The sequence below is a fragment of the Dicentrarchus labrax genome, unplaced genomic scaffold (assembly GCF_905237075.1).
Source record: "Dicentrarchus labrax unplaced genomic scaffold, dlabrax2021, whole genome shotgun sequence".
NCBI classification, from domain to species: Eukaryota; Metazoa; Chordata; class Actinopteri; family Moronidae; genus Dicentrarchus; species Dicentrarchus labrax.
In genome coordinates, this window is record NW_026136721.1 from 26,870,541 (window position 1) to 26,895,286 (window position 24,746).

The 24,746-nt window shown below is 39.6% G+C and overlaps 1 protein-coding gene across 1 annotated transcript; it reads right to left on the reverse strand.

Moving 5' to 3' along the window:
• Positions 1-353: 353 nt before the first annotated feature.
• On the reverse strand, positions 354-23,296 carry zgc:154142 (uncharacterized protein LOC555481 homolog). Its single transcript, XM_051385588.1, has 25 exons — positions 23,028-23,296; positions 19,953-20,083; positions 18,737-18,830; positions 17,447-17,587; positions 17,111-17,208; positions 14,526-14,652; positions 13,860-14,069; positions 12,555-12,770; positions 10,633-10,773; positions 9,487-9,732; positions 9,094-9,279; positions 7,011-7,120; positions 6,729-6,829; positions 5,924-6,201; positions 5,483-5,646; positions 5,163-5,346; positions 4,843-5,061; positions 3,543-3,677; positions 3,166-3,387; positions 2,879-3,061; positions 2,566-2,678; positions 2,383-2,477; positions 1,505-1,794; positions 1,140-1,300; positions 354-590 (listed from the first exon to the last, which is right to left on the reverse strand). Exons 1-25 carry the CDS (start codon positions 23,176-23,178, stop codon positions 393-395), a joined length of 4,194 nt encoding a protein of 1,397 aa, XP_051241548.1. The 5' UTR covers positions 23,179-23,296; the 3' UTR covers positions 354-392.
• Between the last annotated feature and the right edge of the window lie 1,450 nt (positions 23,297-24,746).

The window sequence follows — 24,746 nt, forward strand, 5'->3', positions numbered from 1 at the left end:
ATTTACAAAAAGGGACATTTATAGTTTCAATCAGTTATACATTAAAGTTACTGCTCCATTTGCAAGTGCAGCTCTCTAATTTTGAGAAAAATTAAATTGTTTAGAGACTTTTTTTTATTTTCTTTGTTTCTTTAAATTATTTATTGCAATGTTTGTATACTGCAAAAATGTATGAAATATTAAATATAGTATTGAATAAAAGTTGTTACCATTTTCTCAGTGCTGGAGAAGATGCCATATAACTTAATACTATCAGTGAGCATAACACTACAAATCCTATTAGCAGCAGAGCGCAATACGTAATGAACCTGACAATGACTTGGTCTGTAAAAAAACCCACCAAAAAACAGAAATTAGCAACTGGCTAAAATCTTTATTTTAATATCTCAGCTCTAGTTGGTTTTGCCACTTTCGTATATAAACTTCTTGATGTTGTCGCTGATCCAGTCACTGAAGGCAGAGACGCGGGTGAAAACTGAAGGTTTCTTGTCTTTGATGCAGCCCTGAGGTCCAAAGCTGACAATACCGTGCACCTCCCAGGTTGTGTTTGTTCCAGCAGCCGTGCAGGCAAAAGGACCCCCGGAGTCACCCTATGGGAGAGCAGGAGGAGGAAGTCACCAACAAAGATTTACTGTATAGGTCAGAAGATGCATTGGTGAACATTTGATTTTGACACCCTCTATAAATCATCTCTGTGCCCTGGAATCTGTAAAGGTCAATCTTTATCAAAAATTATTTCTTGAGCGAGGCAAAGGCTGGTGTTGTGTTTTAAAAAGTTGTATTGAAATATAAAAGCCTTCAATACTGTTCTGAAGTGTTTTTCTAAATTTCTAATCTGCATGTCTCATTATGGCAAATAAAAATAAATAAATAAAATAAATTAAAAAAAATAATGTCCCTTGTATGTTCTTTTGTCTAATTACGCCTGAAAACCGGGCAGTCATTTGCAAGCAAGGCTGACTGATCACAAACAAAACATGTTTGCATGGGTGTTACATAAAAGACGACCCATTCTTAGAAGGCAGTACAGTTATGTAATGTGTGAGAAAAGCTTGAAGAGAATTTTGACAACCAAGTATCATCCTCATCTAAAAAATACCAGTGTGTCCATTTAAACAGTTTTTATTTTTTCCTCTCACCTGGCAGGCTGACTTGAGCTCATCTGGGGACTCGTAGCCAGCACAGATCATGGAGGGCCTGAGGGTGTCCCACCAGTAAGCAGGTTTACTGCAGGTCTGGAAGTCAACAATAGGAAGGGCTGCCTGATTTAGCTTCTCGGACACTTTGGGGAACAGATTACCTAAAGAAGTGGAAAGTAAAAGTTTATGTTATTGCACACATTTACACCAATATATTCCAAACTCTCCTCATCTCTAGTAATGAAGCTAAGGCCCACTCATCATAGAGCACATTAAAAATAGTGCACAATAGTACCTGTAGTTTCTGGGGTAGCATTACAACTACAGTTCTTTTACAGGAAATGTAAATACATGATCACTTCTACCTTTCTCATCTCCCCAGCCGGTGACAAAGCAGGGTGTCCCAGCAGGCATCACGGTCCCAGGTTTGGGCAGACAGATGGGGCTGATCTCCCTCGTCATATTGACAGGCTTGGTCAAATGCACCAGGGCTATGTCATTGGTGATGTCAGTGCGATCCTGCTCGTAGACGAACCCCTTGTGGCGGATTATACCATCCACCTTATAGCATTCCTCCACTGAGGGAACGTCCATGGAAGAGTTCATGTGGTGCTTCCCCAAACACATGCGCCAGTACGAGGGTTTATTCAGTGGGCTGGAAAGAAGGAGGAAGATTGAAGGTGAAAATTAGAAACCTGTTTTACTCTTCCATTTGGCTATTGTGCAAACTGGTCTTAGAAAAGTGTTTCTAAGAGCTGCAATAAGTGATTTTTTTGGCCACTTGGGGCCAAGTGGAAACATTACATATCATATCCTTTTAAGTTGATATGGCAGTCCTGTTAGAAAATATGATTCACTTTCTTTTAGCTGTGTTTTTAGTGCTTCCCAACACCCGAGGGAAATATCTGACTCTTTAGCTGCTAAATGCTCCACTATGTTCACCAGCTAGTTGCTAAATTTGTCTGTTTATAGTGTACAGTGGGTTTTTATAGCTAAACACAGCTGCCTGCTGTTTCCAAAAATGGCGTAAAGACAGTAAACTAAACAGTGAAGTTGTGGCCAGACAGCTAAACAATGACCTGAAACTTGTTGTAAAGCTACATTAAGCCGAGGAGAGCTGCAGATTCGGGTGATAATTCTCTGTTGGTTCACTATGAGCAACCCCTTTCACATTGTGAATAATAAAGAACTATGAGCTTTAATAACTGCATGTGCTGTAGGTCTTTCTGTAGTTGTATCTTACACCATGAAACAGTGAGCCGCAGTTAGGATCCATTCTTCATGAATCAAAGAGCCTCCGCAACCATGCATGTAAGGTATGGGGAAAAATGGTGAAGCCTGGGGAAGAGAAACAAACGTGTTCAAAATAAAAGTTTGTCTCTATGACTATTAATCAGGCATGTAGACAAACAGGAGCTGACTCTACCTGCATGGAGACTTGCCAGGGCCAGGAATGGGGTATCGCCTCTTGCCCATTAACCACCCTCGGAGTGGCCGTATTGGGTGTCACTTCTGGTTTTCCACAATCTACTGGCCAGTCTGGGAAAAGAAAATATGCCTTTAAATTACCTATAAATAAGCAACGTCAATGGCAGACTCAATTAAAACTTTAAAATTTTGAAATCAGGTGATCTCCCTATAGATTCTCTATCTGAGGGGAGCAAAAACATTTAAAGTTTTTTTTTTGTGAATCACATCAGAGACAGGACTGCTATGAGTCTGGCTAGGCCTGCACTAACCGATAGTGACTTTGTCCCATGGGTTAGGAGGTGGAGGAGGTAAAGTTGGGACAACACTGGTATCAGTGGTCCAGTAACCCCGAAAACCGCTCTGTTGATTGTTTCCGTTACTAAGGAAACGAATGACGACTGTGTTGCCAGGGACGGTGATGCTGGGTGGAGGGGCGAAGCCACAGAATTTACCTGCAGAACAGTCAAGACATAAAAGATATTTATACTAATAACACTGAACTGTAGAGGAAATACATTTTAAAAAATTTATACAAATTTTCAGTACAGTAACCAACCTAGTGATGCCATGCTTTCTCCACCGAAGATCTCCACGTAGTCCACGCAGTTTCCTAACAGGTTTATAGCTTGTAATTCAAAGTGGGTGAAGACTATATGGACACTTTTTGCTGAAGGAATGGTGATACGCCATGTGCACACAGACTGGGCTTGGTAGTCATTGGGCCAGTTAGGAGAGGTGATTTCACCCTGATTAGTGCTGAAGCTCCCACCACAAGGAGCTGTGTGTGTGTATGTGTGGACAATAAGGGGGGAGAGAGAGAGAGAGAGAGAGAGAGAAAGGAAAGGAAGAGAAAAACAGACAATGAGATACTTTAGTTTTACTTGACAGCTATTCCCTCCATGGCTTGTCAAGTTCGTTTTTCTCCTGTCTTACCCTCTGTAGGGTCCACTGCCCTCCAGGTGGCAGTGAAGCCTGTGTCCACCACCCTGTCATTGGAGGAGAAGCTGATATGAAGTATGTTTCCATCGCTCACCAGGTCTTTAGGATGTACGTGGCTGCAATGTGTGCCTGAAGAGAATGAACATGAAGAAGTGTTAGTCTGACTTTTTCTCAGGAACCTCTATTCCTTCTCTGTTTCCTCTAAGAGCTTTTGTATGATGTTATACTGACACCTTTATTGCTCACTTATTGCTTCATTCTGTCCTGATTTTGGAGTCAATTAATTCAAATCGACTGGACAACAGCTGAGCCTGTAGGTACTGCTAGTAGTAGTCAAGCTCCTTCACACGTCTCTGTTTTTGTTTTAATCTGTTTTTGGCTTTCGGCTGGAGGACATATTACCTCTAATAGAAATAGCCTACAGTCATCAGAAGCATGGGGTTTGGGTTAAAGAGCAGCAGACTTTGAGATGATAGACACAGTCGGATTGGCCGGAACAGTCCACCACAGTCTGTGTTGTTGCTCCGGGAGGAGAGGGAAGAGAGCCGGATAAGAGCCGTGCTGGCCCAGCTTGAAATAAAAGGCTGTTCCTAGCTAATGTCCGGTCTGGAGGAAATTGGACTCAGGCTCAACGGGAAATCGGAGACTGTTGTGCCAACATCTTCAGAGACACACACACACAAGTTCTGAGCTGATGGAGTACAGGAAGAGAGGAGGCAGACTCTGCGTTTATGAGTTTATACATCAATGTTTTTCTGTTTTGTAATTTTTGTTTTACAATTTTTAATATTGTAAATGTATTTTTCACAGATTGACTTAAAAGATATATAGAATACATTTTTTAGAATTACATTTGCATAATCTTGACATTAAATACAGAATTTAAGCATTATTTGTGAAGATATAGATTTATCATTTGTGGATTCCTTCTCTAATTTGTGTGTGTGTATGTCTAATGTTTTATATTTTGACTCATATCCTGTATTTTCTAGTTTGTTGATTTCTTGACTTTTGTTTCAGGCTTTCCTTTGATTGGCCTCTAAATTTAGGATTGTCAGTTTCCCTGATTTGAATCACCTGTCAGAGTAACTATGAATGCCAGTCAGTTTTTATCCTGAAGAAGGGAGTTTGCCAAAATATTTATAAGTTGAAATAAGTAATTGCATTGAAGTTACGAGATTCAGGCATACTAATAGAGTTCAGTAATGGTCAGTGTAATATAAAGCAAAGTAATCACATGACTCAGCAAATTCCTTATTAGCTGGCGAGAAAAAGCAGACAGATATTCACATACCTAGAGTTCCTATTCTATCAGTGAGCATGACTTTGTCATTCATGCACAGCTGACTTTCCTCCAGGGAGAAATTCTGGAAATGGAGGTGGACCAATTTGCCAGGGGCCACCTGGATGTTCCACTGGCATCTGGCTTTGTTGTTGTAGCTGCCAGGGTAACCCATAGTGGACAGTGTGCCTCCTGCGCCAGTCAAGTCCTTTGCCCCTCCACAGCCAGATGCTACACGGGGGAGGACAGAAGGTGAAAACCAGCAGTAAATTCTTTGTACCATATTTAGTTTTTGAGCAAAGTGGGTCAGGTTAGACCAGCTGGATTCTTACTGTGCTCATTGTAGATGTCCCTGCGGATGACATTTTTGATCCAAGGGATGTAGGCAGAGGAACGGGTGAACACGGAGGGCTTCTTATTCATAATGCATCCGATAGGGCCAAAGCTGGTTATACCATGAACTTCCCAAGGACCACCGGGGGTATCCTGGCACACCAGAGGACCACCTGAATCTCCCTGTCAGAGTCACAAATCAAAATCAGCATGTAGTTAAATACCATCTGTTGGATGTGTAAAGCATCTCACTAATGATCAGAATGGTTTACCACAATGGTCATCTATTAGTGCTGTATTCTTGTAGGTCTTGTTTTACCTGACACACAGACTTGAGCTCATCAGGCAGGGTATAACCACAGCAGATCATGGAGGTCTTGACCTGGAACCACCAGTAATCCATCCTCTTGCAGGTGTCAAAAGGCACAACAGGCAGTGCGACCTGGTTAAGGGCCTCTGCGACTTTAGCATTCATCGAATCACCTGATAATGACACAAGACAATTTAGATCGTTACAAAAACCATTAACTTGTCATTCTGAGGAGCATAAACACAGGAGGTATTGCATATTATGTCCAGCAGAGGGCATGCAAACTATGCAGCAATGAATTTGTGACTAATGAGGGGTGAGTGCCTCCTGAACTGAGATATTTTTTTTATTGAGTTGAGTTGATTTTATTTTATTTGAGTGAATAAAACAACCAGTTTATTGTAGTTAAAAAAGGTGAGACTAGAGTTTATAGAGTATAAACTGCAATACCGGTCTCATCTCCCCAGCCGGTGGCATAGCACTTCTTGCCCCCAAGTAGCACTTCCTCCTCGGACGGAAGGCAGGCAAACGAGATCTCATTGCTGGGTATCACCTCTCTGTCCAGTCTGACCAGGGCAATGTCAAACTCCACTGTGGGCACTGTGGGATACTTGAATCCCTCATGGCGATAGATACCAGTCACACCGAAGCAGCGTTCACTCGGCTCTGTGTAGGTCAGGTTGTGTTTGCCGAGGCACATGCGCCAACGCTGCAGCTCATCAGCATATCTGGGCAGCAGATCAGCAGATGAATCAATAATAATACCTCATAGTTTACTGTAAACACACAGTAGACAGGCCGAGATACATGTCACTGTCACTGCACCATATAAGCTGACAGGAGATTGGAGCTTTCCACTGAATTCTAGTTGTACAAAAACAAATACATTTGTATTGAACAGAATATTCTGAGCTGACCCCCACTATTCCTCTGTGGCACATAACCTTGTATACATCCTGCACAAGCTCAAAGCAAAGAGAAAAAAACTCTACTGTATAGCACACAGATCTCCTCAGTGCACCAGCAGCTCTCTCTAAAGGGCACTGTAGACCATTAGCCAAGGCGTTGAGGCATCTCTAACAAGGCATTGCTCTGCCTGAGGTAAAAGCACAGTCACCAATGACTGCCTTCTCAGATTAAGTAAATGGGCTTCCAGAAAGTCTGAGAAAACTTTGGCATTAAAAAAACAACTTTCTATATTTCTATTTTTCTTGTACATGTACTGTATGTGAGAATGATGAAAGAGAACATTTACCTAATGAAGCAGTGAGCTGCTGTAAGTACCCAGTTCTTATGAATAAGAGTGCCACCACAGGTATGGAAGAATGTGGGTTCTGGACGACTTTCTGGCCAAACCTAAAACAAACAAACACAGACAAGCAGAGAAGGCTTTAAAGATATTTACATACTGATAATTTAAGATGAAGGAATACACATTTTAAAGTATAAGTCCATGCAGTCAGTCAATGAATTAACATGAGAAAAGAGAGTTGTAATTTTATGTGAATTCACTACATTTATTAGAGGAGTTTCTCACCTGCATGGACACCTGCCAGGGCCAGGAGTGTGGCTTGGCTGCCTCTCCGTTGACTATGCGTGACACAACAACCGGAGGAATGGCTGGTTTCCCACATGTACTGGGCCAGTCTAGAGAATGGGAAGAAAACCATTTTAATATATCCTGTGTCTGGTTGTCTGTGCCAGTATGAATTTGTCTGTGTATAAACAAAACCTGAACATAGAGTACATATCTGCAGCTAACAGATAAGCCTGTGTGTTGCAGAGAAGTGGCTTTCAATCACTGGTGCTGAGGCTTTAATTTTTTTAAATAATTCTCCAATCACATCAGGTTGACTCTGCTGGCTGCAGTGAACTATGTTTCTCTGTTTTTGGTTTTCACTTATGTAGTCTGCAGTAATGTATTCAGTGTATCTTCATGCATACATAATACCATGCACACACACAATGGATCCTGACTCCTTAACATCACAACATCAGTATGCATAAAGATGTAAATTTCTTTTGGTCGTCCAAGGAGTTAACATGAAATTGTCCCAGTCACTCCTATCCCCTTCTCTCTCTTCTTCCTTTACCCAACACATAGGGCACCTCTGCTCAGAGCCTGGGTGGAAAAAAAAACCCCAGAGGCAGCAGAGTCCATCTATAAAACTCTATTTCAGCAATTGGCTTGGCAGGAGCCTGGGCCACCTGGGGCTCATCGCTGGGTGAAGAATGAGGATCGGGTGACAGCCAGCTAGGAAGGAAAGTGAAGCGCTAGACCACTTCACGTTGTGTTCCCAGCACCATCATATCACCTTGTTTTACTGCACATCCAGGCACAGCCAGGAGGAGATGGGAGAGGAGGGTGTGAAGAAGGGGTGAGGATGGGAGGAAGCATGAATCAGATGGATTTAAGGCCTCTGTGCAGCTTCTAAGGAACTGTTTGAGACTAAATGTTGGTCATTGTGACTTGTGACAGGAAAATACTACTCTGCTAACCCGAAGGCAATCTATAATATAGCTGGAGAGATGTGTAAATTAAGAAACCCCAAATATCAAAAGGCTACATTAAAGAGAGAATACAATATTTCACATCACATTATTGTAAATCTGGCTATCTTTGCGGCTGCAGCTAACTATTATTTTCAGTGTCAGTTTTTTTTCTTTTTAAAGTATATTTTTTTGGGATTTTATTGCCTTTATTACAGTGACACATTCGAACCCTGGGCCGCTGCAGCAAGGACTCAGCCTCGGTACATGGGTCGCAAGCTCTACCCACTGAGCCAACCGGGTGCCCACACTTTTTATTTATTTATTTATTTATTTATTTTATTAATAAATTAGTAATTATAAATAAGTAATAATAAAAGTATGACATTTACAGTGATTATATGATAAAGAAAAGTAGAAAAGCATTACATTTTAAAAGCTGGAACTAGATTTGTTTAAGCTGCATTGTCATCTATTAACTATTGAATTGATAATTAAGACAGAACAGCACTAGGGATACCCAGTTAGCTCAGAAGGTAGAGCTGGCGACCCATGTACTGAGTACTGAGTCCTTGCTGCACCGGCCAAGGGTTCAAATCTGACCTGCTGCCCTTTGCTGCGTGTCATCCCCACTCTCTACCCCCCCTTTTCTGTCTATCTTTGGCTGTCCCTATCAAATAAAGGTATTCATTTTTTTTTTTTAAAGGCAGAAAAAAAGACAGAACAGCACTTAATGCCAAAGCTGCATTACTTGATTATTTTTTTGGCTACTTGGGGGCAATGTTACAAGCTTCAAACATAATATGTCGTTTATATTATTGCTCTATGAATTTTTTTTGCAATGTGTAAGTGAACAATTGCCTATTTACACATATAGTTGACCAACATTAACTTTCATTTTGAATTGTGTGTGTGTCCAATGTTCACTCTCCTTTAAGCTCTGTTTCGTTATGTAAGCAAGGTATTGTCTTTGGGCTCGCCACTAAGAGCAACTCCTTTCACATTATACATCATTAATTCACCAATTGTTAACATAAAACATACATATTAGTGTATTGTATTTAAATTTACTTTTAACATTGCAGTATAATGAAGATGTAAGCAAACTCAGGCTCATATAGATACTCCACCTATAGTGATGTTGTCCCAGGGGTTTGGCTGAACGGGCGGCTCAGTGGGAGCAGGCAGACTAGGGTTTGTTGTCCAGTAGGCCCTAAAGCCTTTGGCCTCTGTAAACAAGTCTGTATGGAAACGAATCAGAAGCCTGGTGCCTTTTGCCTTGATGGTAAGAGGCAGCTTAGTCCCACAAAATGGGCCTGAAATATATTGAAAGAACCATTTGTCCATTATAAACGAAGTGACACAGAGGCTATACAAGTAGAGGTAACAATAACAGCGTAGATACACCGTTTTATTAATTAAAAAAAACTTGGTTTTGTTTTAGATTTCAATGTGATTGACTATCATGACAAATATTAATAGTTTTAGGATCAGTCATGTTGTAACTCCACAAACCAACTTACCGTGCTTCTGAATCAGCGCGTTAGTCACACTATTGATGTCATACACCATTATGTTGTCATAGCATTTGGATGTTAAAAAATCTTTGGCTTCTAGGTCAAAGTGGGTGAACGTCAGCGTGATTTTTTTCCACACAGGCAAAGCGATGTTCCACATGCACTCAGTGTTAGCCTTGTAGTTCATAGGCCAGTTCAGGGACTTGATAACCCCTGTTTCCTCTTTGGAAGAAAAGCCACAGCCCTGGATTTCTGAAACAGGAAGAGGGAGTCATCGAGAAACTGTATGAGATACATGATTGTAATTAGATAAGTGTAGACGAGCTACAGTATCTGCCTGTGGAGTAAATATACAGTCTCATCATGACAAAATGTAAACATGCTAAAGTAGAAGCTTTAACCCTTTGCTCCAATTTTACTCATTTAGTTGGTGCTGATATTTCTGGACAATGATGGAAAGTAACTAATTACATTTACTCAAGAATAGTGTTCATGTATTTGTACCTTAACTGAGTAATATTCTATTTTATGCTAATGCTATGCTATTTATGCTTTCTTCATTAGGTCCCCCCTTCATTAGTAGGGAAATATTAAACTGTCTACTTTTTTAATTGAATTTCTATGATAAAAATGTTACCACTTGGCTAATATAATATGTATATTGTTATACATTAGACTATACCACTGTGTACAATAGTTGCATTGTGACCATCTACAAAGTGATACCAGATAATGCATGTAATGTTTATTAAAACACTTTTAATGCACAACCGCATTTTGCTGATAATTGTTATGCCTATTTAGGTAAAAGATACTTCTTTCTAAATTGCTGTATTGCTAAAGCACTTTCACCACCACTGCACGTGGGGTTTCACATCATTTTCGTGCCTGATAATCACGATAAAGAAAAAGATAAAGAAGTTTTATCTTGTGTTTTATGCTTCACACTGTACTCTGACCTGTTCTTTGATAGAGTTCACACTGGTTATGCAATGCACTTTGCTGATTTTTTTAAAAATATGTGACAGGGGAGTGAGATGTTTTATGGTTAGTCGTAATGAGGTGTTGAGCTGCCTCAGCAATGCGTGCCTCAGGTGTGTGTGTGTGCGTGTGTGTGTGTTGTGCGTGAGTGCGTCTGTATGTCCTCGGTACCTGTGATATCCTCAGGATACACAGCCTCCCACTTGGCAGAGAATCCTCGGTCTGTGAGGCGACTGTCGGACTGGAAGGTGACAGATATTGTGTCACTGGCACTGACCACCACAGGGGGAATGATGTAGCCACAGTGTGTACCTGAGGAAGAGAAAGAGGAAGGACAGAGGTAAAAGATGGAGGTAAATGAAGAGAGTAGGGTCAGGAATGGAAGGCTGGTTCAGATAATGCAGCTATAAGAGAAGAGTAGTAAATACTGTATGTGCTTGCTAGTGTGAGTGTGTTGTGTTGTTTGTGGTTGATGGATGGGAGTGCTGAAGCACCAACAATTGGAGGTGACTTTACTGTCTGTGAGTGTTCTTTGTCACCAACTGAACACAAAATCAGGTGAAAAATGTAACACCGTTCCTACCAAGGACACAAAAGCACAAAAGCTAACACAAATTGGTAATGTTAGCTTTTTGATACACAATGGTATTGAAATGCAAGATCAATTGAGCCCAAATGTTTTCCATGGAGGTCCAAAACTGAAAATGAATGGGGGGCCACAGGCTAAAAGCATACACCTATTGTACTGTTTGATGCAAAATGGTACTAGGATCCCAAGTTCCCTTAATTGACTAGCTTCCTGCACATAGTGTCATTGTGGTCATGCTCATATTATGAAATATCATGAATATCATGAGTGAACTTAAATATATATATATATATATATATTGTCTCACTGGAGATCTTTACACCACCGGACAAACAAAAAAAGTCCAATATTCTCTTTTTCTCCTTTTTGTCTTCCTGAGAAAAAAAAAAGCCAATAAATCAACATGGTAAACCAGAATGAGCTGGAAGAGAATCTGCAGATGTATGTGTTAATTCCCAGTGTGATCTACAGTAATAGCACTACAGCCTTTTCCCCCTTACAGGGAGTCATTTGTTAGCTGCAGCTTAAGGCTATAAAAACTTTTCCCAAAGAGCAGTTACTGTGGCCACAAGTGGCAATTACAGAAACATGTTGACTGCTTAAATGTTTTAAACTGTATGAGAAAAGTCTGTAAACTGAATCTAATGTCAGTTACATCACAATATATATCTAAAGTCAGACAAAATGAGGTTAACATAAGCCAGTATAATCTACTGGCCATGGTAGACCAAGTAAGGCTGTAGCAGCAAAACCATAAGTGTATTGATGTATATATGAACCATGATGTATTTTATTGCTTATGAATTCAGATTTTCATTTGTAAAAGGAATATTGTGTTATTTATTTCCGTTGCGTTAAAGGATCTTTGAAGCTAATCATTTTTCAGTCTCCTCAGCTTTTCAAAGCCATGGCTGCTTCCTCTCATTTGTGCTTTTTCATTTAATTCCACAAACACATACCCCTTAAAATAACAGGACGCACCAACACTAACACGCTCTCATCACGTACTATCTATGTGTGTTTCACAGAGAGCGTGTCCTCGTACCTCAGCGCTTTAGTCCTTGAGAACTCAGCAATAGATAAAGCTGTATCAGCCTCACTGCAGCCACTGAAGTGAATAATAAGGAGAGGTAATTTATAGTTTGCTGGGCTCTTTGTAAAGAAGATCTTAATCAACGGTTTTACAGCAGGGGACAGATATTGAGCTTTACTGTAGTACTAGAACTGTTAGTCTAGCAAGGTGCAACAAACACAAGCCAAAGTCCTCATATTTAATGAGGTTATATCCTAAGCTTGCTTGCTCTGTTTGTCTTGGTGCTTGACCACCCTAATTTGAAAAGCAAGAAAAAGGGCTACTTTTCAGTCTTCACAGCAATGGCCTGAAAAAGATGATCTGAGATGCATTTTGATATCAAACAATAAGTTTAAGGCACACAAATATGCAGAATGACAAATTTGTTAAACTTAAATGTAAAAGTAAAGACTAGATTAGGTTATGGCTCACCTAGTGTGCTGTACATATCTGAGATGATCATTTTGTCCTCCTTGCATTGTCCAGTCTCTCCTGTGATGGCCATGTCAGTGATCTGCAGTTTAACCAGGAATCCTTTGGGCACAGATATCTTCCAGGAGCTATTGAGATGAGCAGGATATGGATTTGGGAAACCCAAGGACTGGATCGCTCCTTTACGCCCATTGAGGATTACTGGACCACCGCTTCCTGCCCAATAACAGTACAGGAAGTCATGTTGAAAGCAATATTTTACCGTATTCACACCTCATTATTATCTTTAGCCGAAGAAAACATGGGACAAAAGGTGGATTTTCTGTATGTCTGTACTCCATTTAATAGAGTTTATTCTCTTCCTTTTTTTTTATTGATGAGAACCAGCTAGCTTTGATACAAAACTGCCCCATGAACAGGTTCATTATTTAGTACCTTAATTGGTCACTGGAGAGAACGGGTCTGTGTCTGCCAATAGCTTTAATACAGTGATGAATAGATAAACCTCAAGGGGGATCTCCCTACTCCTACGCACAGCGCTACTTGCATTCATCCTTATTTGGTAGCTGTCACTTTGAGCTGTGTTTGTGCAGGGAAAACTGTACAGGGAGGCATAACATTTGTGTAAGGGGTATCAACAAGCTCCTATTGGCCAGGAAACAACCCTCATAGAACATGTGAGCCCATAGATAATGGTATTATAGCTGTGCATCACTTTCAAGAGATAACTGAGGATAGTTAAGCAGTCTGATAAAATAGCTCTGAAGTCAGCTAAATAAATGAAGGCTGTGATGGACAATTGTCTTGGGAAGCTGGTTCAGAAACATCAATTTTGATGGTAGTATTTGGTAGTGAGGAAAAATATTTAATCTAAAATCAAAATAGAGACATGCAGAGAAGAGTAAGTGGTCTCAAAAAGTAATTTGAACCAATCTTATTGAAGTGTACAAGAGGGAAAATTAAACAGAAAAGCTGATTTGGAGCAGTGGTTGTCTCCACAGGGGTCACAAACCCTTCATAATTTTAAGGGATGGAAGAAAACTTTAAAAATATATATATCTCAGCATCTCAGGCACAAAAATTTATCCAAATCGTTTGTTTTACGTTATTGGAAGTTATTGAGTTCACTATTTGGGTAAATTGTAAAAAATATCATTTGTTATTTACTGTTATTGTTATACACTGAATATGATAAGAAAGATCAATGAAATCACTTGGTCAGGGGTCGTTAGTTTACTAAGTAACAGAAAAGGGGCCCCTTCAGGAAAAAAGGTTGGGGACCACTGACTTGGAGAGAATGCTTACCTGATGTGGGAGGTGGAGAGGTTTGTGTGGTGGGTCTAGATGTGGTTGTGGGTTTCACTGTGGTGGGAACAACAACAGGTGGAAGACTGGACTTTGTGTAAGTTGCTTTGAATCCTTTAGAAGTCAAAGTGTTGTCCGATTTGAAGCGCACCACCATTGTGTTGCCAGTGGACTCGATTGGCTTTGGCATCGTCCCACCACAGAATTTCCCTTTGAAGGATTATAGTCAGTGTTAAAAAGTGACAAACAATAACAGAGACTTGTGCAATAACAGTAACATCCTCAAATTCCAGTTAAGGCAATTGACAATTAATCAATGCTGCTTTAACAATGAAGTCTATGCAGACAGACTTACAGTCATTAACTTCAAAATAGACTCCAGAATCTCTGTCCATTGTACAACTTCTCAAACTTTTAATTGAGCTAATCTTTTATTCATGGCACCACATAGTTGACATTGCTAATGTTAAACAAAGCCCACAGTCTATTCTGAAATTCTAACATATCCCTTTGCCTTATAATCACACATCCAGCTTTGAAATAATCTGTGCAGAATATTGTGGTATATTTTTAAAACCCCTGTTAATCTCATACATTAATAGCACATTTTCTTTTCCTCTTGTATTCACCACTGTATACTGGAAGCATGTATAATGTCATGCTTACCTACTGAAGAAGAGCCTGCCGTGTCGCCATCATAGACCTGAACAAAGTCTCCACAGACCTCAGGGACCAGGTCAAAGGAAGTAAATGTCAGACGAACCCTCTCGCCTTCAGGCACTGTGATTCTCCACTGATCCAACATAGAAATAAAGTGTACACACACACACACATACACACACACACACACACACACACACACACACACACACACACACACACACACACACACACACACACACCACCAATCGTTTGTACCTGCACAGACTGATATCCCAAATAATTTCCCCTTTAAAATGCATTTAATTAAAAAAAAACAAAAAAACACAAAGAGTGCAAATGGCTACACCAACCATTGGTTTATAACAGATGATTCAGCAGAGCTGCAGTTTGACACATATTAACTCATAACTAATTTTATCACTGATTCTGCTCCTGTTTGGACAGGTGGTGACCTGTCAAGCTCAAGCACAGCAAGATGAAATCATGTTGACAGCCAAATAACACCATATGACTACACGTCCAAACCCTGCACGCAAACCCTGACATTAAAATTGGCGCTGATTTAATTAGATGCATTAATCACAGATCAAGACCACAAATGCTGTCAACATGTCTGCGTTGAAATCCATAGCTAATGGATTTACTTTGAGATGCTAATCTGAAATCTAGGTTTATTTAGAACCACATGCTAATGAATACTAACACACTGTGTACGACACTATGGTAAATGAAATATCCCGGCCATCTTCTTAGTACTGAGTTGTAGTTATTTATACAATCTCTAGGAATAAAGAAGAAAAAAAAAACCTCTGTAACTAATTTATTTCTCTCTTTTTAAACCAAAACTCTTCTTTTGAGATCTGTAGTTTGCATAGATTTACGTACTAAATGACAGCAGCTTAAACCTTAATTCCCCTCATCAATGTACTTTAAAGGCACAATCCAAATGTGAACAAATAGGTTGCACATAGATTTCTACAACTACTACTAGATTATTTTCAATTTGTGACCACTCTTCAATTAATAGAATCCAAATACTAAGGATGTTTAATGTTCACATCACATTCCTTATTCACATATTGTAAATAAGGAAATAGATTACACATATTGCTATTAATTAAATTCATAGGGAGCTATAAAGGCCCTTAAAACATATTTTAATCAGCTTCTTTCTACTAGCAATGTCTGCTATGTGTGCATATTAAGTATAAAGCAAGAGCCAGGAGGCGATTAGTTTATTAGAATAAAGACCAGAATCATGGGGAATCTTTCTGGGTCTCTCCAAATTTTAGAAATCCAACAACCAGGCACTAATTTCGGAGTCTGCACGCATTAGGCCTATTACAGGGTTGTTAGCCCCACTGCTAACCTTTTTGAAAAGGCCTAAATTTGCTTCTCTTCGTAACTGTTTGTAGGAGTTTGTACACAAGTGAAAGCTGATAACAAACAAGCATATAGCAGCTTTTAATTTACCTGAATCAATTGTATTAGTGTTAACATTGGATTTTATTCAGCTATAACTGCCAGCAATAGGATTCATTTGACTGTGTGCTACGTAACTTCAGGAAGTAGTACGCGCCCGCCTGTTGTTTGCTGAGTCAGCATTAATGCACATAACACCTTCTATAACCATGGATTGTTGTTCTCACATTACTGTTTGTGTTTTAATTAAATAAACAAGATAACACTCTTTTTGTGAGCTTTACAGATACTGGTAGTGGTAGATGTATTTTTTTTACTTTGGAGAGAGCCAGGCTGGCCCCCAATCTTGTCATCTATAGCATAACTGAGATTAAAATGAGTACATTTTTATCTGCCGACATCCAGCAGACAGAGAGCAATTTTATCATTTGCAGACGTGTTTCTGGTGACCTGATAAAGGTAAGTAAGTAAGATTCACTCTCCCTTTAGCTTTGGTGTTGGACCCCACCAACTCCTGAGGCAAATATCAGGCTCTTTAAAGGCTAAATGCTCCATGTTGTCAGTCTGCCCTTTGGTGCTGGACAGCTAGGCTAGCACAGTGGTTCTCAAGCTGGGGGTCACGACCCTCAAAGGGGACGTGAGATAATTTCCAGGGGGATCTCCAAATGGTTGTGGAGAGTAACATAAAATAACATATTTTGGCAAACAGCAGGGAATGTGAGACAGGAAGCAGTTTGTCATCCCTCCTCATTGTGACTCCAAAAGGTTGGAAACCACTGGGATAGCATACAGTTGGTGTACCAAAGCACACAAAACTAAAAAGATCCTCAGCTAAAAGCATGTACATGCCTGAGAACATAAACAGCTGCCTTTCATGTAGTCCATCCATTGTAATATTTAAATATCAACTATAACAGCTATAAAAGTAAAAGAGTAAACTAGTAAAGTATAATCTGAGTTAAATACTTATTTCCTGTTTGTCGCAGAGTGCACACTGTACGGTATGATGTACTACAACATAACATCCTCAGGTAAAGGTCAGCAGTGCTTTCTCAGATGTAAAAAAAATAAAATAAAATAAAATAACTCAGTGTAAGTAAATGTTACCATGTAGCTGTCACATCTGAGCTTTTATTGTGTCTCCTTGTTTGTGTGTGTGGCAGTACCTGATATAGTGCTCCATTTGGGTAGTTCTGCTCAGGGAAGCTGGGGGTCATCATATCCCCCTGGTCACCTTGGAGAAAGCCACCAGCTCCGGCTATTTCTGGCAGCAGGGATGAAAGGGAGGGCACTTTAGCTCCACATATACCTCAAGGATACCCCTCCACCCCCACATACCTACCCCATTTTCATTACTCTTCTCCTACCCCTCTCTTCACCCAGCACCCATCCCTACAACATTCACTTTCTAGGTCAATCATACACTGCAAGACAGACATCCAACATTATGCTGGAGTCAAGGCAATTTTCTTGCTGAAATGGATTTCCACTCATCTTCTTACCTGATGAGAGCTCTGGAGCCACAGCCCTGTAATGAGCCTTGAATCCTTGGTCTGTTTTTCTGTCATTGGTGTCGAAGTACACCGTCAGGCGGTTTGTAAGGGACACCACTGGCTTCGGTTTGTCGTAGCCACAGTATTTACCTACAAGTACCACACAAGTTATGTAGAAAGACACAGTACATTTGCTCATCTGCACTGAAAGGAAGGGTTAATTGTTGAAGCAAAATATCACATGAAGATTGCAAAGAGGCACAAAGTGATGCAAAGGGACCACATAATGATACAGATCAACTACAAAAAGAAAATGACCAGATAACGTTTTATGTTTCTTAAAGTCTGGGTCTTGCTACTATGTAGGAATGGTTACAATTAATATCCGGATCCAAGTATCACAACATTAACTAACATAACTTTATTACTTTCCAAAACTTACCTCAACACCAAATATGCAAGTAAAGACTGACAACTAAAAGAAATATCAATAGGAATATTGATCTAAGTGTAGTTTTACCATGAACCATTTTTTTGAAAGAAAAACTGATGTATTTTAAAACTGTAATCCTGCTAGTAATCCCCATTTTTACTGAATCGACCTTTAATCTTATTGCGTCTTTTTAAAAAAAATTTTTGGTATCCTGATATCTTAACACAGTTACATGTGATCTGTTACTCCCCAAACCTGTTAGTAAGAAGGGTATGGAGGCCATTGACTCATAAACATACTTGAGATACAAATTCCAAACATTTATTGATATTATTTGATATTCGAATATTTAAAGTTTGGCATGAATTTATTATTTTTAATAAATATTGCCAGAAACATGGGTTTGAATTGCAGTCTTAACATATTTATTCTCATTTTATTAAAACATTTGGTTTATTTGCCCCTAAAGAACTAGGAGAGAACAGAAACCAAAGGTGTGAACCAAATACACAGCTGTAACCTCTGCAGTCTGTTTGCAGAACTAGAGGTGGAGAGTGTGTAACTGTAAGTAAAACAGTGTGCAGTGGAGCAGCAGGACTATGTGGCTGACTAGCTGAGTGTGTGTGCCCATGGATGCATGGACTGATTTGGGCACGACATCAAAGCTGCCACTGCAGGCTGAGGGAGCTTATCTATCTATCTATCTATCTATCTATCTATCTATCTATCTATCTATCTATCTATCTATCTATCTATCTATCTGGCTATCTAGCTATTGTCGATCTGACCAAGGAAAAAGGAAAATTAAAAATCAGCTCCTTATATCTCCCTTTACCCCTTAGGTTGGAATTAATGTGAGGATTTACCAATGGTTCCCAGAGAGTCTCGCAGTGTGACAAAGTCTCCCGTGCAGAGCTGGGTGGCCTCCAAAGCAAACTCCTCAAACCACAGATGGATCAGCTGCAACAGAGACATGCAGAGGTGTTTCATCTTTCTTTTTTTTTTTCAGTCTGAGAAGCTGATGGGAGACGGGCCGCTGACAGGGAAGGCAACAGAGGCTCAGCGTGAAATACGAGTGCATGCGTTAGTACAGTTGTGAGAGCGTGTGCAATTGTGTCTATGTGAGTGTACGTATTCAAGTGCGTGCCTCTGTGTGCGTGTTTAAAGATAGCAGAAGGAAGATAGAGACACAAGGAGACAAAGAGAAGAGCAGGATCAGGCAGACAGGAAGGCAGCCATGCTCACAGGGAAAGAAGAATAAAGGTTTTAGTTTTTTCCTGTGGATGCAGGGAAGAGAGCTGAGGAGAATGAAGAAGACAAGGCAGCCATCTGTCCGAAACACTGCCACTGCATTCATCCCAGCTGTCCTCCCCTGCTTTGCCTCACATAAGACAGTTTCCCCAACAGCAACTTGACAAACACTACTGATTAGACACCAGACACAAACATTATTTAAAAAAAGCCTGCCTTAAAAGAGAGATATGAGTGAATTGTTTTCATCGGCATTGTCCCCTTAAAAGAAAGGGATTACATGAATGTGTTGTAACCGGTTTCCAAGAGGTAAATTATTTCAGCAGCATTGCGAGGCAGCAGGATTTGCAAGATGTCAAAACCACAAGATAAATGCAAGTATCCATCTTGCCAGGCTTTAATCTATAGGGTTGTGGTACAGTGGTACCAAACCAATCATCTGTGGAATTCTCTGCCTCTAAATCTCTAGGACAGCAATATCAAATTGAGGTCTTTTTAGTGTTTCTATATATCTAGAATCTGATATTAATACATCCATTGTTGGATTACATACACTACTGGTGAATCTTAGAAGATTACAATTATATAAAAGATTACCGAGCATCACACTCCTATAACATTGTCTGACTCACAGTTGGCAGTAAAAAAAAAGGATCAACACTGACGCAGCAGAGATATCGTCTTTTTAATCGCACACATTCGTCTTCCTTGTCAAAACCTGGTGCCTACACATTACCCACAATAGCAGCTACCGTAGCCCCGAGCCCCGGGACTGTAACTCCACAGAGGTCACTGACTGAGATTGGGGGCTGTGATGCTGATCCATGTCACCTTGTTAGGGTCCACAGTGATCTGCCAGGTGCAGCTCTTGCCGTTGTCGTAGCTGTTGGGATAGTTCCAGCTGGTGAAGGTGCCTGACTCTCCAGACATCTCCTGAGGACCACCACACCCTGAGTCTGCCCCTGAAAATGTATGATAAAGGAGGATACTTGTTACTGTGTTACGTGTATTCAAGCAACATGAACCCTATTTTAAAGTAAAAACTGTTTCTACCCAGCATGCACTAACTACTGCCGGTAACCCTCTCCTAAAACAAGTTTAAGAGACTACAGACATGCAAGGGCTGTATTATGGTATGGCAGTAATTTGAGCCAAATGCTATCGTCAGTGTGCTAACAGGATCACAATGACAACGCTAACTTGCTGATGTTTAGCAGGTTTCATGTTTACCTTGGTCACCACCTTAATTTTGTGTATTAGCATGCTAACATTTGCTTATTATCAGACATACAGATGATTTTGACCATTAACTAAAATACTGGACAAATTGAGAATTTGAGCTGATGATGGTGCAACATGAGAAATTAAGGAATCACTAAAATATCCTGAAGCAAATTTTATGGAAATCCATCCCGTAGTTGTTAACACAGCCTAATCCAAGCCACAACTGCCAACCTCATGGTAGGTATTCCACAAGGTAAATGAAAACTTTGACCTGCTGTTGGCGTTAGAGGAAAAATCAGGGGATCGTCTAAGTCAGTTGGATTCATCCTCCAGGGACCATGAATATCTCTGCAAAATTTCACAGCAATCCACCCAAAAGTTGTTGAGATTTTTCAGTCTAGACCAAAGTAATGAACTGACAAACCAACGTAGCCATCCCAAGAGCCAGAGCTAATAACATTATTGTAATCTTTATTTATTAATGTACAAACAACAACACTTCAGGTTCAGAGGGGTATTATAAGTATTTACCATAAAATTCAAATGGTTAAAAACATCTTATTTTATTTGCATTGAAAAAAAATCAATTGAGATGCCTTGGTAACAGCATTGATTATACAGTTTGTCATCATCAACAGTTGCAGCATGCTTTCCCCTTGTGGCTGGAGCAGCTTCTGTTGGGAGTCTGGAGCACAGCTGTGTTTAACAACAAAAAACTGGAATGCATTTAGTCATTGAGGCAGAACATAACGGTCAACATAATCACATTTTTGTTGTTTTGTTATGTAAAACAAGCCATCTTGCTTTTGGGGGCAATGATCCCTTTAATGCAGTGCATAAACATAGACTGCTATTTCATTTGTTGCAGTGATGAAGATCCAACACTGAAATAGTGCATGAATAAATAATATAGAGCAAGTGACAGCAGTGTGCAAGTCATCACTTCTCATTGCATCTCCTATCTGCTAACACACTTGTCACAAAGACAGGTGTGCAGACTCTGAGGACTTGTAATGCTAAAAGCAAATAGTTTCAGCTCATATTCATTTCACCACTTTAGCACTCTCATGCAAACCCAAATAATTCACCCACTTCCATTTCCAAAGAAAACGAGGCAGCAGAAATGTGTCTGGCTCGCAATGAAGAAGTATTTTTGCCTTCATGAGACCAGAATAAATGATGGATTTCTTGAATGAAATATAAAATTGATAAGAGATGAAGACGTGGAGGAGGAGGTAGTACTCGGCGTATTGTATTACAGTATTACAGTACAGAGGTCAGGCATATAGTAGTAATAATACATGAAGAGAATTGGAGGATAGGAAAATACATCTCACGGAGAAAATACTAAAAATGTGTTTATTTGTCAAAGATATCTTGAGCAGTGAGGAACAATCCCAACCCATAGAGCAAAATTATTCTTCACTGACAAGTTTTATTTCCTCCATTGACTTCGTGCCAAAAATGCAGTTCTCGCATTTGTTACTGAAAAGGTTGGTAAAAACCAAATTAAAGGACATCCCTTAAATCTTACAACAACACTACAACCATGCTGGTGGTACTTTGAGCTAAATGCTAACGTCAGTATGCTAACATATTCACAGTTAACATGCTGATGTTAAGCAGGTCTAATGTTTATTCACCGAATCAGTTTAGCATGTTAGCGTTTTAATATTTGCTCACTAGCAATGACCACGTAATACAGCTGAGGTTGATGGGAATGATATATTGATTGTTGATTGGTAATAAACCAATAAACTAACATATATTGCACAATAACCACGGTCATAGGATGAGCCCTTTAGGGACCATCAATGTCAGATTTAAATCAATTCTGTTAACAAATGGGATATACATTTGTAACAATTTGATTTGGGTAATTATTGCAGTTCAATATTTTGGACAAATTAGCTTGATACGGACCACACATATCACTGCGTATTTTTGTATCCTATGTATGGACTTCCAAGAACTGATAACTCTCTGCTGACCACTTGTTTTAATCACTGGCAGACAGACATTTACCTGTTAGTTTATGTTTTCATGTAGAGATAAGAGTTTTTTAAGGTACAATATCACAGATTTATATGTAAAAAAAAAAGGAAACCTGGAGAAGATTTGTGTAATTTTGTATGTTGTTTCAATTTTTTTTGTTTGCCACCCTGACGAGTTAGATAAAGATAAATCACCTCCTGCGGTCAATACAATCGACAGTGAAAAACCATCTATCAAAAGAGACTGCAGGTCCAATCTGACAACATGCTTTTCAGTGTTGCTCCGTCACTGATGCAGTGGCCTCAGGAAGCTCTCACTTTAGATTTTCTATTGACATTCTTCACTGTTGCTGTCTTGTCTCCTTGTATTTCCCCACAGCTATTGAAATGTCCACTACACAGTCTAAATACACAGGCATGAATGAGGCACCTCCAATAATAAAAACATTTTGTTCTGGTTTTTGTCTTGTGAATTATTAACCATTATAATGTTGTCATATAAGTGTCTTGTGTGTGACATTAAGGATTATTGCTCTGCGTTTAGTTTAAAAGGACTAAGTAAGCAAATAAACATAAGAGATCAAAACAACATCAGCACGATATCACAGCATATTTTTAAGTATTGTTACTCAGATACATGTTGGTATTAAAATATAACACAATGCATTTTCCAAGTATACACACTCACCTTCTACATGAGTAGAAGAGTTAGCTTTGTCACTGAAGTAGACGACTACAAGGCCGATGCAGGCCCCGGTCATGGCCACGAATAGAAATATCAGACACTTTTCCAGGGTACTCATACCCCTGGACCGATGATGAGCCTTCTCCGAATCCATTTTTTGTCACAGCGGTGAAGATGCACCAACCTGTGACCCGTCCACCAATTCACCAACTTATTACTAACACAATGAGGACCAGGGTATATCTGAACTTTTAAAGCTCAGATGAACCTTGATCTCCTTCAGATGTGATATTGCAGCACTGTCAGCCTGAGAGGGTGGGATGAGACTGAGCCATAAATCATGATGACAAAGTTAATGAGTATTGATGGTGTTCTAATCAAGAGGTCATCAGGATATCTTTCAAGGAAACTGCTAGAAATAAAAGCCAAACCTCTCACCTGGGGCACAGAAAAGCTGGTTTTAGATTTTTTTAGTTCACCGTGATCAGTATTCATGAATCCTCTGAAATATGTCACAAGCTCTAATTATTCACACGGTAATTCACTCATCCACTTCTTTGACTTAACCTTTCAGTATTTCCAGGGTGCTGAAGAAATAAAGGGGAATAGGTTCAGCTGGGATAACCAAGGTGGACAGTAAAATCATGTGACAGTATTTTACAGTCTTTTTAATTAGTTCTTTTGTTAATCAAACTCACATTTGTTTGGAAATGAAGTACTGTGTCCTTTATTCACTGTGCTCATTACAGTTGGGAGAAGCCAGAGTTTGCTCAGCTGCGAGCAGCAAATTCATTATCTTAAAAACTGAATTTATAGCTCAGCGTGAAATTTATTGATAGTCAACAGATTTAAATCAGCGACTAGCCTTGACCAGAGATTGTTAGGGCCAGGACACTGACTTTGTGTCCTCAGTATTTTTTTTTTCTTATTGGTTTAAGCAACCTGGGTGCAGGGGCCATGAATGAATAATCAGGAATTAATTTTGTTATATAAGGTATGTGATGGTTTATAAACCATCCCAGTTGGTGACACTCCACAGCACCTGCTCACCTCTGTGTGAGAGAGAGGGTGAGTCGCCATTTTTTTTTGTTGACCACTATTTTCTGTTTAATCACTAATCACGATTACTTTCATTATGAGTTAAAGCACATTATACTAGTGAGTATTTTCTATAAATACAAGCTATTAAATGCAATTTTTTTTTGATCTGGGAGAATATTTTTTGGCAGTGCCTCACAAAGACCAGGCCTGACTTCAGCCTCTCCGCAACATTTCAGTTTGTTGTCACTACATTTAGAAATAGTGGCACCTTAGGACAATTCAAAGTATTTTACAGATGACTGACAAGCGGATAATAACACAGTATAAATGTAAACGGTAAACCAATTTGAGATTAATAAAGATAAAAATGAAATAAAACCAATGAAGAGCCTAACAAAAACCTGTAAAATAGTTAAAGGACAACAACAAATGAAAAATCTAAGATGATGTAAGAAACATTTACAAATAATAAAATAAATGTTTCAATAAAATAAATAACTGCCATACAACATTCAAATGAAAAGCCAGCATGAGGCTTTAAGTTCAACATGTTTAGTTGCTCTCAGAGCTGATGGGACTGGTGGGTGGTGCACGACCATTTAGTGCTTTAAACTTGCAATAACTGACATCTGTATTTTTTGGCCACGTGGGGACAGAGGAAATAAGCTGTGAACGCAGCAT